This window comes from Meles meles, chromosome 8 (genome assembly GCF_922984935.1).
Source record: "Meles meles chromosome 8, mMelMel3.1 paternal haplotype, whole genome shotgun sequence".
Lineage (NCBI taxonomy): Eukaryota > Metazoa > Chordata > Mammalia > Carnivora > Mustelidae > Meles > Meles meles.
Genome location: NC_060073.1, coordinates 59,403,228 through 59,416,360, shown reverse-complemented (window position 1 = coordinate 59,416,360; position 13,133 = coordinate 59,403,228). Strand labels below are relative to the sequence as shown.

General features: G+C 53.2%; 1 protein-coding gene across 2 annotated transcripts; it reads right to left on the bottom strand.

Moving 5' to 3' along the window:
* Nucleotides 1-610: 610 nt before the first annotated feature.
* RHOG (ras homolog family member G) lies at nucleotides 611-12,498 on the bottom strand. 2 transcript variants are annotated; one of them, XM_046017704.1, is made up of 2 exons: nucleotides 12,344-12,498; nucleotides 611-1,856 (listed from the first exon to the last, which is right to left on the bottom strand). In XM_046017704.1, exon 2 carries the CDS (start codon nucleotides 1,786-1,788, stop codon nucleotides 1,213-1,215), a length of 576 nt encoding a protein of 191 aa, XP_045873660.1. In that variant the 5' UTR covers nucleotides 1,789-1,856; nucleotides 12,344-12,498; the 3' UTR covers nucleotides 611-1,212. The 2 variants fall into 2 exon arrangements, with proteins under 2 accessions (XP_045873660.1, XP_045873661.1); XM_046017705.1 differs by lacking the exon at nucleotides 12,344-12,498 and adding an exon at nucleotides 11,657-11,677.
* Between the last annotated feature and the right edge of the window lie 635 nt (nucleotides 12,499-13,133).

Genomic DNA, 13,133 nt, shown 5'->3' with positions numbered 1-13,133 from the left:
AGAGGGACAGGCTCCAAGATGGAGGGAATAAGTCCATGGCAGGGTACGATTCCAAGCGGCTTCCCACCTTAGGCCTGGAGTCTTCTAAGGCTGGTCTAAGCCCAGTTTTGGTGTGTAGGAGTGACTGAGCTATCCCTGTTAAGACTCTAGGCTTGATAGCTGGGATAACTCGAATCTTAGGTTGAGGCAGAGACTCTTCTAGCCCCAGCTCTGTTTGGTAAAAACATGCCCCCCAAAACCAAAACAAAACAAAAAAACCTTTCTCCCTGGGGGTGTAAGGGAACAGCTCTCAAACAAATGCATGACTCTGAGCACCTGCCTGCAGGCTGGTGGCTCTAAGCTTCTCCCTTTCTGAGCCTTAGATCAGAGTTTTTTCCTTAGGTTTTACATCCCAGTCCACTACAGAATCAGTGGCTGGGCCCCTGACTGGCCCCTCCAATGGAGCCCAGAGCTTTGTTAGGGAAATTGGGGGGTGGGGGACCACAATGAAGCCTATTGTCTCCTGTCCCCTTTTACAGGAAACAAAAGGCTCCCAGTCTCTGGGGAGCCCTTGCTCATGCCCATCCCCTGCCCAACCCCCACTGCCTAGCACACAGGGAGGAGCCAGGGCTACTGGAGACAGGAGGTTTTATTGATGCTGATGGGGGTAGGAAAGGCCCCCCAGGAGCCTGGGGAAGTGGGGGTTGAGTCAGTCAGCAGATGCATAAGGCCTGGGCACAGGGGAGTAGGTTAGGGCACATTCATCTTCTCAGGATTCTGTGGCTCCTTCTTTGGGGAAGGAAGAGAGCATTTTGAGGGGGGAGCAATTCAAAGAGCAGCGAGGGAGAGGTTAGGGACAGCTGAGGGCTCCTAACCTGAGAGAAGGCACCACAATAGGCAGCAATATCTGTGTGGAAAGCTGGATCAACTGGTCAGTAGGGGAGATGGGGGAGGAGCACTCGGGTTGGCTTCTTGGGGAGGGGTCTGACCTTGGCCTGGGTGAGCTCTCAGAAATACCTGGTGTTCTGAAGCAGAGTGGGGCAGGGCCCAGAGCCCCCTTCCCTATGGGCCTCATTTAGGAGAAACAGGCATTCAGAGAAAAGGGCATTCAGGGACCCCCCCCCGCCGGCAAGGGTTGCCAGAATTAGTCCTTAAGGCACAGCTGGGGGCAGACAAGGCGCCAAGGCACAACTGGTAGGGGGGCAGGGGCAGCCTCCAAGCTGAGTGCCAGGGTCACAAGAGGACACAGGACCGCCCACGCTTGACGGGTGTGGGGTTGAGCACGGCCCGGACGGCCTCAGCAAACACTTCCTTGACGCCGTCCTGCTGTAGGGCAGAGCACTCGAGGTAGCGCACAGCATGGATCTGCTTGGCCAGGGCCTGGCCCTGCTGCGGTGTGATGGGTGCCTGGCCCTGCTCCTTAAGGCGCCGGAGGGTGTCAGGCTGCGCTCTCAGGTCCTTCTTGGTGCCCACCAGCAGGATGGGCACATCGGGGCAGTGGTGGCACACCTCTGGGTGCCACTTGTGCCGCACGTTCTCGTAGGAGGGCGGACTGGCTATGGAGAAACAGATGACAAAGACGTTGGTCTGAGGGTAGGAGAGCGTGCGCAGTCGGTCGTACTCCTCCTGGCCCGCTGTGTCCCACAGGTTCAGGTTCACTGTGCGCCCGTCCACCGCGCTCTGGGCGCTGTAGTTGTCGAACACCGTGGGGATGTACTCCTTGGGGAAGGCGTTAGTTGTGTAGCAGATGAGCAGGCACGTCTTGCCCACAGCCCCATCGCCCACCACCACGCACTTGATGCTCTGCATCGTGGGCACGGCTGCTACAATGGAGGCAAGGCCTCCTTCCCCTTCCGGGCCCCTCCGGATGCAGTGACCTACAGGCAGATCACAGAGACACACGTGATTAGGGAGGCCTCTAGCCGCTGGGGAGAAAGAAGGGAACACGTGGAGGGAAACCAACCCCTGTTCTCTCAACCTGACACTATTCTGCAATCCCGTGAAGACAGATCTCTGAGACAAAATGAGAAAGAGACAATGAGAGCGAGGCCTGGAGACCAAGCCACGATGCTCAGGTGTAAGGAGGATGGCAGTATAATGTGTAATGTATTATGTGAAACAAGTAAGTTCTGGTACCAGACTGAATAAGGTCTAATCCTGGTTTTTCTATCCATTGCCCGTGTGACCCTGGACCAAAGACTTAACCTCTGCATCCCTCTGTATTCTTACCTGCAAAATGAGAACAAAATGCTACCCTACCTCATTAGGTTGTTGTAAGGCTTATTATGTAAACCGGCACATCAAAGGCATTTAGAACAGTACCTTGGGTCATAATAAGTATTTGGTTAAGTATTAGCTACTTTTTTTCCCCTCCAGGCAGTACAGACACAAAAAGTGAGGTACATTAAGTAGGGGGTCTACCAGATCCTCTACCAGATAGGGACCTGTCCCACTGAGTAGACTGGAGAGGGGTTCTGGCTCACAGCAGCTGTCCCAGGTCACTCTGAGATGTAGCCATGGGTAGAGCTTCTACGAACTCAGGGCCCACCCTTCCCAGCACGCTGATGTTTTAACTCCAAATTTGACATCTTGGCTACTGAGTACAAACCAAAAGGCACAGTGAGAAATCTGCTGAGTAAAGAGCAAAATTCTCTAGACAGCTGCCCTATCTCAATCCAGGGTGCTTGAGGGATGGGGAGAAAGTGGGAGAGCTGACCTCATAACTCTCGCAAGCACAGTAAACCCTATGTGGCAACTTGGTGCAGGAGAATACTGGGGGTTGAGCCAGGGCTGGGATTTGGTCTGGAATCTGGTCTGTAATGATTAATGAGGCAAAGGCTGTGGCTCCCAGACATCAGCCTCTTCTCTCAAAGCCCTTGGTAGGGTAGGGTAGGGTAGATCCTCCAAGCCCAGCCAAGAGGGATGGACGGGAGAGGAAAACAAATGTTTGATTCGTCCCTTCTGCTCTCTCCTTTTCCTTAGATCATGGCATGTGCCTCTGAAAAATTTCAGAACCTCCCAGACTCTTGGATAGAGAACACAGTGCCATTAAAACACTATCACTGACAATCCATGCTTAAGTCAGACAGGCCAGGGATTTTAATTATAGTTCCACCAACCAGTCATGTTTGATCTTGGGCAATATATTTAAGTTTCCCAAGTCTCAAGTTTCTCATCTGTAAAATGGGAATCATCTTGCCTATAGTGTTAGAATTGCCAAGAGTATGAAATGAACAAACATGAAGAAAGTGTTTGGCATGAGGTGTGGCTCATAGGAAGTGCCAAATAAACAGGATGCTGTCATTATCAGTTCGGGAAGTACAAGAGAAGTCCCAGCTCCACACCATCACCCTGATCCCTTCTACAGTTCACAGGGCTTTGGGGTGAGGAACTGCTCTTCTGAGTTCTGGAACAGAGCAGAGCTTCAGGAAACCCTGTGATTATTTATACTGGTGTGGCAAGATTCCTCCTCTCATTGGCTACTTCCTCTCAGCCACGGGGGACTTTTTCTGGCCAGTATGTGACTTCCTTTCCCTGACTCTCTCCCACAACCAGATCCCTACTCCCTGGGAGGAAACAGCCCTGTTTTAGACACACAGGATCTCTATGTGTCCCTCTTTCCACCCAAGCACCAACACCGCTCTTCCATTTCCCCCATTCTACTGTATACAAACTATACTCTGGTCTGAGAACCCTATACCCTCCAGGTGGACCTCTCAATCACTGGTTCAAAAGCCTCAAAAATCAAATGGAGGGAGGAGGAAGGATTCTCCCATTGGAAATAGAAACAGACATTCCGGGGGTGGGGATCTGCACAGGACCCAGGGATAGCCCCAGCTCCCTCCCAGGTCTCTACTTCCCCTGGGAACAGAGTGGAGGGAAATGGTTTCACCCTGTAAGGTTGCCTCTCTGGGCATTAAAAATATTTCCATCTTATTTGCATGAGTAAGTACGTGTTCAATCTCAGGAGAGAGGATAGACAACATTGGGAACAGGTCTGGGAAGGAAATAAGGGTACCCTGGGGCAGTGGAGAGAACCTCAGACTGGAAGACAAGAGACCTAACCTAAGTCTTAGCCCCAGCTCTGCTCTGCTGCTGATTCACTGTAACCAAGTGAGAGGTACATATCGTCTCTGGGCCTCAGTTTCCCAGTCCATGAAATGGGGAGAAAAATGGCTGTGACAAGGGTACTAGATAGAGGAAATGAGACATCAAGAGCCCTGGGAGGGACGCCTGGGTGGCTCAGTTGGTTAAGCGGCTGCCTTCGGCTCAGGTCATGATCCCAGCGTCCTGAAATCGAGTCCCGCATCGGGCTCCTTGCTCAGCAGGGAGCCTACTTCTCGCTCTGCCTCCGCCTGACACTCTGTCTGCCTGTGCTCACTCTCTCTGACAATTAAATAAATAAAATCTTAAAAAAAAAAAAAAAAGAGCCCTGGGAGTAGGGGATAGGATGATGGGGGCAGAAAAGGCCCCCAGGTCGGGGTGGGAGGGCTGAGTCAGTTAATGCACAAGGCCTGGGCACACTGGGGCAAGTTGGGGCACATTCATTCTCAGGGTTCTGTGACTCCTTCCCTGGGGAAAGGAGCAACCAACTTTTTTGGGGGGGAAAAGGGCCATTACTTGTGTCCAAAGGGTTATCTGGGAGACAGTGGCATTTTTGAGAGGATTTCTGTGCTTGTAAATCTTCAGTTTCACACAGAGCAGGGCAGTGGGTGTGGCAGTGTGACCGGGAACTCTTCCCCTACAAGCCCCACACTGGGCTGGCCCAGGCAGGAAGGCAAGGAGGGAACTCTGGCCAGCAGTCACAAGGCCCAAGAGACTGGAAGTAGAGCAGGCTCCAGGCAGCTCTCTAGGGAGGGGTTATCAACCAGCAATCAGCCTTCAATGAAGCTGGGAGGGACAGGGTCGCTTCCGGGCTGGCAAGGGAACAGGGACTGACACCGGAAAAGGAACATGAGTGAGGTAGTGTCCAGAAACAGGGCAAAGCAGAAGCAGTGTGGTATAGAGACAGGAGCACTAGATCCCTGAATCTGAGCTCTGGGGCTCACCTGCTGACTCCACCCCCTTGATCAGAAACCCTCACAAGGTACAACCTTTCCTAGGTCACGTGATGTTGTTATTTGACTGTTATGACTACCTACTGGTAATATTCCTAATTTACAGATCGGGAAACAAACTCGGGGCAGTTAAAGTAACCCAACATCACACAGCCAGGACATAAACCCCAGTTTTGTGATCCAAAGCCCCATGTCTTCCTCAATGTGTCACACAGCCTCCAGGTTACCCCTTACTAGCTGTCTTAGAGATCTTAAACAAGTCAGTCACTTTTCTCCCTGGAGCCTCAGTTTCTTCATCTGTACAACAGGAACGAAAACACTTGCCCTCCCTGCCTCAAAGGGCAGCATCGAGGAACCCTCAGCACAGGAATGAGTGTGCTTTGTAAACTGGGAGGTGCTGTGCATACAAGAGTTACAAAAGCAATGTCTTTCATCCCAAGAGGCAGGAAGCACTAAGTATGCAGGTGTCTGAGTGGTGCCATCAGCCCAATTCTCCCCACTCAGGTCTAGCTCAGACTTTTATCCTCTCTCCCAGAACAACTCTTTCCTCTGAAATGCTATGGCCTGAGCTGGGTCAAATAAGTTCCCACAGCTCATTTAAGGAAAGCACATGCTGGGAAGTGAGGTCCAATCTGTGCCACATAAGAAGGGACAGTCAATGCTGCAGAGGCCAAACAAAGAGAGAGACCTGGCCTATGTGGAGTCTGGTATCATCTGTGACTTATTCACTAGGTGACTCTTTTTTTTTTTTTTTAAAGGACTTCTGTTTATGTAAGTAAGTTAATGTTTGGAAATCTGTTTAGTATCAGCCAAATTACAATGACTTATTCTGGCATTATATTCTGAACTTAATTCAGATCCTGCCTGGTTCCTCAGCTTGACGTTCAGGGTTCTTCATAATCTGGTAGGGATTCTGGAGTCAGATAGACCTGGATTTAATCCTAGCTCTGCCTCTTATGAGCTCAGTAACAGCACCAACCTTAACAGGTTGTTAGAAGGATTAAGTGCAATGTATGTATCCAGAGTACATACTTTGCAAATTAGAGTTTCCAGCTCCCTGACCCAGAGGGATCTCCACTTTCCCTTATCAACAAGCCAGGCTCATTCTTGCTTCTGAACTTTTCTTCTTGCTCTTCTGTATGTTGCTCCCCTCATCCCTCTCACATCTTCCTGCCTCCAGGCCTAGCTTCAGTCTGACAGTCCCATGAGTCCACAGCGTGACCACCTCCTTTAACCCTTCTTTGGCTCTGGAATTCTCCTCCAATAGCCATACGTAAGTTTCCTAGCTTGTGGATGCCACCCCCCTAATACTAAAGCTTGAGCTTCTTGACTGCTCCCACAGAAAAGCTAAGCACAGTGTGCAGCCACTGCCTTCTGATTGGCTTGCTTCTAACCCCTATTGCTGAGATCTGGAGAGATGCCTGAGATGCCCAGGACTGGACAATAGCCCTACAGCCAAAAGCTTTGACTAAGATAGGCAAAAGTCTCTCCTCCCACTGCTGCTAGCCTTACGTGGCTCCTGCAAGAAGCACAGCTCATGGGGGGCTAATCCTGTCTGGGTGTGGTCTCCGGAGCCCAGCTTGCACCCTGTGGGACCTGGTCTTGGGGTGTGGCCCAGGCAGGCCCAGAATGGGGGAGGGAAAGGAAGCAGCAAATTGCCTGATTGCCAGATCTTGGTGGCCGTTAGAGCAGGGGAAGTGTCCCAACTGGGAGTGGGGGAGGGGAGGAATGGGCTGTAAGAAATGGGGGAGTGTGGGAGCAATGGGAACTTACTGCAGCCTTCTAACCTGCCTCCCTGGCATGAAGCTCCCCTTCTACAGCGCTTCCCGAAACTCATTCTAACTACAGTCTGTCTGTGGGCATTCTGTTCCTGAGCTCAGGCCACACCACCCTGATCCTCCACACGCAGCCTCCACAAAACACATAAAACAACAGTATTTCCAGTCCCCGTGGGAATCCAGAATTTCTTCTCCATTTCCATCCTCCAAACTGTCCTTACTCCTGTGCGGGCCTCTAACCTTGGTCCTCCAGAGTCTGGTACTCTTGTCACTTTCCTCCAAATGATTTTGTAAATCATCCAAATTCTTAATGAATTATCCCATCCCAGGCCTGGTCCCTGTTTTCTCTCACAGGTACATTCTCTCTTGCATCACATGGAGGCTGATTTGAATCTTATCTCTCGTCACTAGATTGGGAGGGTCTAGAGGGCAAGGTCCTGGCTGAATCTATGTCCCTGGGCTGAGCACAGCACACAGCAGCTGTCAGTAAATAACTCAATGAACTCAATCCATCCTGCATGTCTTCGCACATGGGAGTTCCTCTTCCTAGAATTCTGCTTCCCCAGCCTCAGAGATTCCCAGTCCTCCAGGGTCCAGTTCTGTCCCCCAGCTTCTCCAGGACAGCAAAGCAACCCCCTCTCCTGCCCTATCTTCCCCAGCACTGTCTGAACTATTTATTCACTGCACTGAACTGGATGCCTCATGAGGGAGGAAATCTGTCCTGCTTACTTCCAGAAGCCCAGTAGGGAGCTGAGCAAAAGCTGCAGACAGACACACATCTCCTCCCCCATCAATCCAGACTTTGATTCTGGGAACAAGGAAGAGCCTCCATACCCAGGAGACACAACAAGGGTAACCAACTTCCTCCTTCCTCTGTGGAGTACAGTTTAGAGTAATGAACACACAGGCTAGATTGCCCTGTTCTCAGCTGGAAGGGTGAGAGGGGGGATGCTGGCACAGCTAGCCCAGAGGGATGAGGAAGATGGGTAGGAAAAGTCATCCTGATAAGGCTAAGAACCGGTTAACACCAGAAGATCCTTGGTCAAAGATGAGGTAAGGGTCAGAGTTAGTATTGGAAATGGCTTCAGAAACTCTGCAAGTCTGTTTGTCTTGAAGGACAGGTGGAGAGGTGATATGAAAAGGCTCAGAGGGGCTGCAGCTGGCTGTAGCTGGGCTAGGAGGAAGAAGCTGGGGGAGACATGAGGTCAGTGTGGGGCTGGGACCAGGCCAAGGGCTGAGTCTCTCTTGTTCTTCCCCTTCTCCTCATCAGAGAGAGCCTAGTTCCCAGCCTTAAAAAAAAAAAGAATGTCTGCGAAGACTCTCCACTTCTTGCTATCCTCCACCCTTTACCCCCTGCAGAGGATCCTACACACCAGCAAGTAGGGTAGGAGGCTAAGAGAGTGACTTTGACTCTACCTGGTAGGGGTTGGAAAGAGGAGGAAACAAGACAGGTGTAGCTGGGAAGGTTTTGGGGGGCTGGGACCCTTTCACTAAGTCCCAGTCCCTTCCTTCTCTCACCATCCCAGGACCTTGGGTGCTCCACAAAGGGTGAGCCCAGGGCCAGGGCAGCTCAGGTTGGAGGAGCTAAGGAGGCTGCCCCTCCCCCACCAAGCAGCACAGAGGAAGGCTCCAACACTTGCTTCCTCCTCCCTTCCTCCTCCCCGCCTAACAGCCCCTCAGCAGTCCTGGGGCCCCACGAAAGGCCTGTGAAGTGGCACTTCCTTTGCCTTTGCTCATTTCACACGATGCTGTACAGAAATGCCATCCTCCCAATCCTGCTTCCCCCACCTGAAAATACCCCCAGAGAGACCCACAGCCGCTCTATCCCTTCAGCCCCGCCCCAGCTCTGAGGGGGTTTCCACAAGGGAAAAACACATCAGGGAGGAAACTCCGGCACCGATTTTCCACTGTCAGTGGGGCAGGGCTAGAGCAGGGCAGAGGGTACTCCCCCAACTTGCTGCCCCCTGGCATAATCCCCAATGGACTGCCTAATTCTCTTCTCTCAACCTGTTAAGAATCCTTGTGCTTTGGGAGAAAGGAGCCACAGGTCCCATCCCTGGACAGATACTTAAGAGACTACGGAGGCCTGTCAGATCAAGGCTGGCGTGAGACAGAGGGCCCAAAGTGGGGGTGCTACTATGAGGAGATTCTTAGGGGATGGAGCGTTAGAGCTCTCAGTATTCTCTATGCTCACTTGGAGGTATTAACAGGCAACTCCTTAATGTTGGAACTCAGTGACAAGAGACAAAGTTGACCAAGGTTATAGAGATTTGGGAGCAAATCCAGGACAAGGACCTGGGGGGCTCCTAACCTTCAGCCTGATGTCACTTCCACAAAGGAAAAGGTGAGGACTGTTACTCTTGCCTGGAAATGGGCCCATGTTTCTGGCCTCATTTAGGATGACCCAACAATGGTTTTATTCCTTCAGGAAATGGGCCAAAGGGATCAGGTTTATGCCTGAACCCTTTCTGCCTCCAAGTTCCCTGGCTCCCATGTCTAGCCAATACTAGGCTGCCCATGATCTAGAACTGACATTACTGGACAGAGAGTCAACCTTGCCTGCCCCAACTGAGGAGCTCCTTCTATAAGCTCTAGCTCCTGGGGAGATGTCCTCCGCCTATGACATGAGGACAAAAGAGGAAGCTAGACACTAGTCAGGAAAACCAATCTGTCCTGGGGAGGTGGCCCAGGCTTTGTCTTTGGTTTCCCTCCTCACAGACCCCTACTAGCCTCACCACTAATGGGTCTACACTGTATAGGGAGGCAGAGGTCTTCATTCCGGGCCCAGGCCCATCACCTTCTTCCCAGCTGCCCAGCTACCCCCATTCTAATTATCTTCCCAACTGTCTCATTATAGCAACAACTTCTCATATCTTCCTGCTATGACCTCCTAAATGCTCGTATCAGCCACCTTATCCGACCTAACACATTTGGCCAGAAACAACTCTTCATATCCTAGATTCCCAACCAAGATCTGTGACAATCTCACATCAGTTATTTCTTCCCAAAATAAGTACTAGTTTAGTGGGTGGGGAGAAGTCCTGGATGGTTTTTTAATGAGCCATGATACTGAAAAAATTCTTTGCATGCACATCTTTCTCTGAGCTGAAATTTTTTTACAGGTTTCTGGGATTTCCTCCACGAGTGGAACCCACCTATACCTCTCAGAATGATAGTAGAAGATACAGGTGGGTGGAAGAAGGGACAATTCAAGGGAGAGAGAAGGACAACTGTGACAGGGGAAAGGACAAAATGAGGAACCAGATTAGCACTTAAATCTTTTTGTGCTTGGGAATCCCAAAAAAGTTCCCCTCCACTTCTCTTCTTCTTCTTCTTCTTTTTTCTAATAGAGAGAAATGAATACAGTAGACTTGAGGAGATGAAGAGGCAGGATCTCTCAGCATGCTTCCCCAAGACTTAAGGAAGGAGATTTAGAATGAGGATGGGAACTTATAGAGCCAGGCTGGACTGAAGTTAAACTCTAGAGAAATTCCTGAAACAGAAGGAGTTAGGCTCCTGGGTGAGAGGGGGAATATTAATGATGTCTGATGGCAGAGGGGTCAGCAGAGGGCTCCCTGGTCAACGAGACCCTGATACAGCCCAGGGCACGTGGGTTCCCAGGCTGGGCAGGTCCTGTAAGGAAGCAAGGAAGAGGGAGCAGACACCTTTGCCTCACACCCCTCTTCTTTTCCTGAACTGGAACTAAAATAGTTAAGACCTAAGTTAGACCAGTGATATAGTCTTCCCTCCAAAATCCTGCCTTTACCCTCTCCCTTTCCTTCCACCACACCTAGCTGACCTCGTCCCATTCTCCCTAACAGGTGGTGTTGGAACCAGTAAGCACTGGAGTCAAGGGCCTTCAGACTCTCCCCCAGCTTCCAGACCTAGCGTCTTGGTTAAGCATCCAAGGGTTTGGGTGATTCTGATTTCCCACGGCCTCTCTCACCAGTCTTATTCCTGTGTCGGTCTACCCTGAGTGCTACAGACTGCTTCCTCCTGCCTAACCACAACCTCACCCACTGCAGGTTCCCTTCATTCGGTTGGTTTCCCCTGTTCTGGGCACTCTCGAGGCTGAGGGCAGTTATTCTGTCTCCAGGAGATAAAGATATAGATGCATGGACAATACCTCGCAAATAAACACAGAGAAAGGTTTTCCAGCCCTTTCATCATCTTTATCACCGGGAGGCTATAGCCTGTTTCTCTAAGGTAGGGAGATTTGAAAAGGCTTTCAAACTCACCAAAGATCTGGACCCCAAAGCAGGAGATAAATGGCTGAAAGGGAAGGAGACAGAGAGATCGAGAGGAGTGAGGGAAGGTGGAAGAAGCAAGAGAGTCGATATGTGTTTGGGAGCCAGAAGCTGGTAAGGGGAAGGGAGGGTGGAGGCTGAAGGGAACATAGGTGGACAGAGGGGCAGGTCAGGTGACAGGACAGGGCCTAGGCACGAATGTGTGTTTAGGTGAAGACTACAGAGGATGCAAGAAGAGAGTGATGGACAGTCTGTGGATAGGGTCTGAAGAAGGAATGGAAGAAGAGAAATGAGAGTGTACAGAATTCAGGGACTAACGATGGGGGGCGGGGGCGGGAAACAGGAGATGCTCCCAATCATTTCTCAAGGCCAGAGCCCCTGCTGCCTCCCCAGAAGCTCTATTCTCTCTTTCTCCTCAAAACAGTCCTGCTCTCAGTGATGCCATCTTGTCAGGCACCACCAGTACCTCCGAATGAGAGTCATTTCACCTCCAGACGCGGGACAAGACCAGGTCTTTTCCTTCCTCACTTTGCCCCCCAAAGAGCAAGGGCAGGCCCAGGTCAGGTAGGCATAGAGATGTTTGCTAACTAAATACCTGTTGCTTCATTCCAGGGATGGAGAGGTTGGGCGTCAGAAAAAACGGCATCCAGAGAGCGGGACTGGAGCTGGCGGGACTCCCCGCTCCCTACCCCCGCGCCCCCCCTCCCCCCCGCTTTGCATAGGACCTTGGACTGTAGCCTGCGAGTGTGGGTCTGGATTGGCACCGATCTTCCAGGGAGGGAGCTCTTCCTCCGCAGTCTAGGGCTTCAGACACCACCTCCCTCCAACCTCCCAAATGTCACAACTGCCGGAGTGGAGGGAAAGCGCCTTCTCCAGCCCAGAGGGCCCCCTTCCTTCACACACTTCGGAACCCACCCCCCCAACTTCTGAGGTCACCCCACTCGAGTCCCATCTTCCAGCTCTGAGCTCTTCCACTCCAGAGACTTTCCTCTCGGAGCGGGAAACCCTCCCACCTCAGCGGTCCCTCGCGTCTCCGGGGAGCCGGGGGAGCCTCGCCATCCTCCCTCGGTACAGAAACCCACCCTCCCAGAACCGCCGCCTGCTTGCAGTGGCCGGCTCCCCGCCCCGCCCGGCCGCGCCCGCCCAACTTGCAGTGAGCCGAGAAGCTCCCGCCCGCGGCCTCCCGCAAGCAAACTTCCCCGGCGGGTGCCGGCGCGCAGTCCCCGCCGGCCGGGATCCCCTCCCCTGGACCCCCAGTCCGCCGGCCCGAGCCGGGCCTCACCTGGTGCCCTCCCCGCCGCGGGGGAGCTGGGGGCGGCGGCAGCGACTCCAGGCTCGAGAAGGAAGTGAGAGCGGGAGGCCGGAGGAAGTGGGGGGGGCGGGCCGGCCGGGGCGGGGCGCGGGGGCGGGGCGGGGCCCGACCAGGAAGTGCGCGGGGCCTGGGGCCCCCGCCCGGGTCTCCACCCCCACCAGCCCCCTGCCCGCGCCTTCCCTGCCCCTGGCCGGGTCCTGGGCGCGCCAGCCCCAGCCCTCTTCCTCGGAGGCCCTTTAGTCAGTCCTCCTAAGGTCAGACTGCCCCGTCTTCTCCTTGCCACCGCCACCCTAGTAGAGGCCCTAGCCTGGGCACTAGGCTTTTGTCCCCCTCTCCGTATCTCGCCCCCACCAACCCCCGCGGGAAGATGCTGAGAACGGGCGCCCCAAGGTTGGGCACCTCAGTCAACCCCGGGGATCGAGCGGTGGCCAAGGCTAGGGGTTGGCTAGAGTGGGTCCTGCTGGGGCAGTCCCCACCCCTGCCCCGAGCCCCAGGGGAATGCGGAGTGGTGGTGATTCAGCAGTGGGAAGGCCCCAGACCCCTGGGGAGGGTGCGGAGACTGGGGGAAGGGGAGCTGGCGTCAGCACCCGGGGAAAGACAAGATCTGCAGAGGCGCCGGCGGAGCCGCGGGCCCCAAAAACAGGATGTCGTGTCGTCGTTCCGCAACCGGCTGCTCGGTGCGCCTGGGCTCTGGGGAGGGGGCGGGGCGGGTGCAGGACGTAGGGCTCCCCTCGCCCGCTCTTCTCGTCGGGGCGCGCAA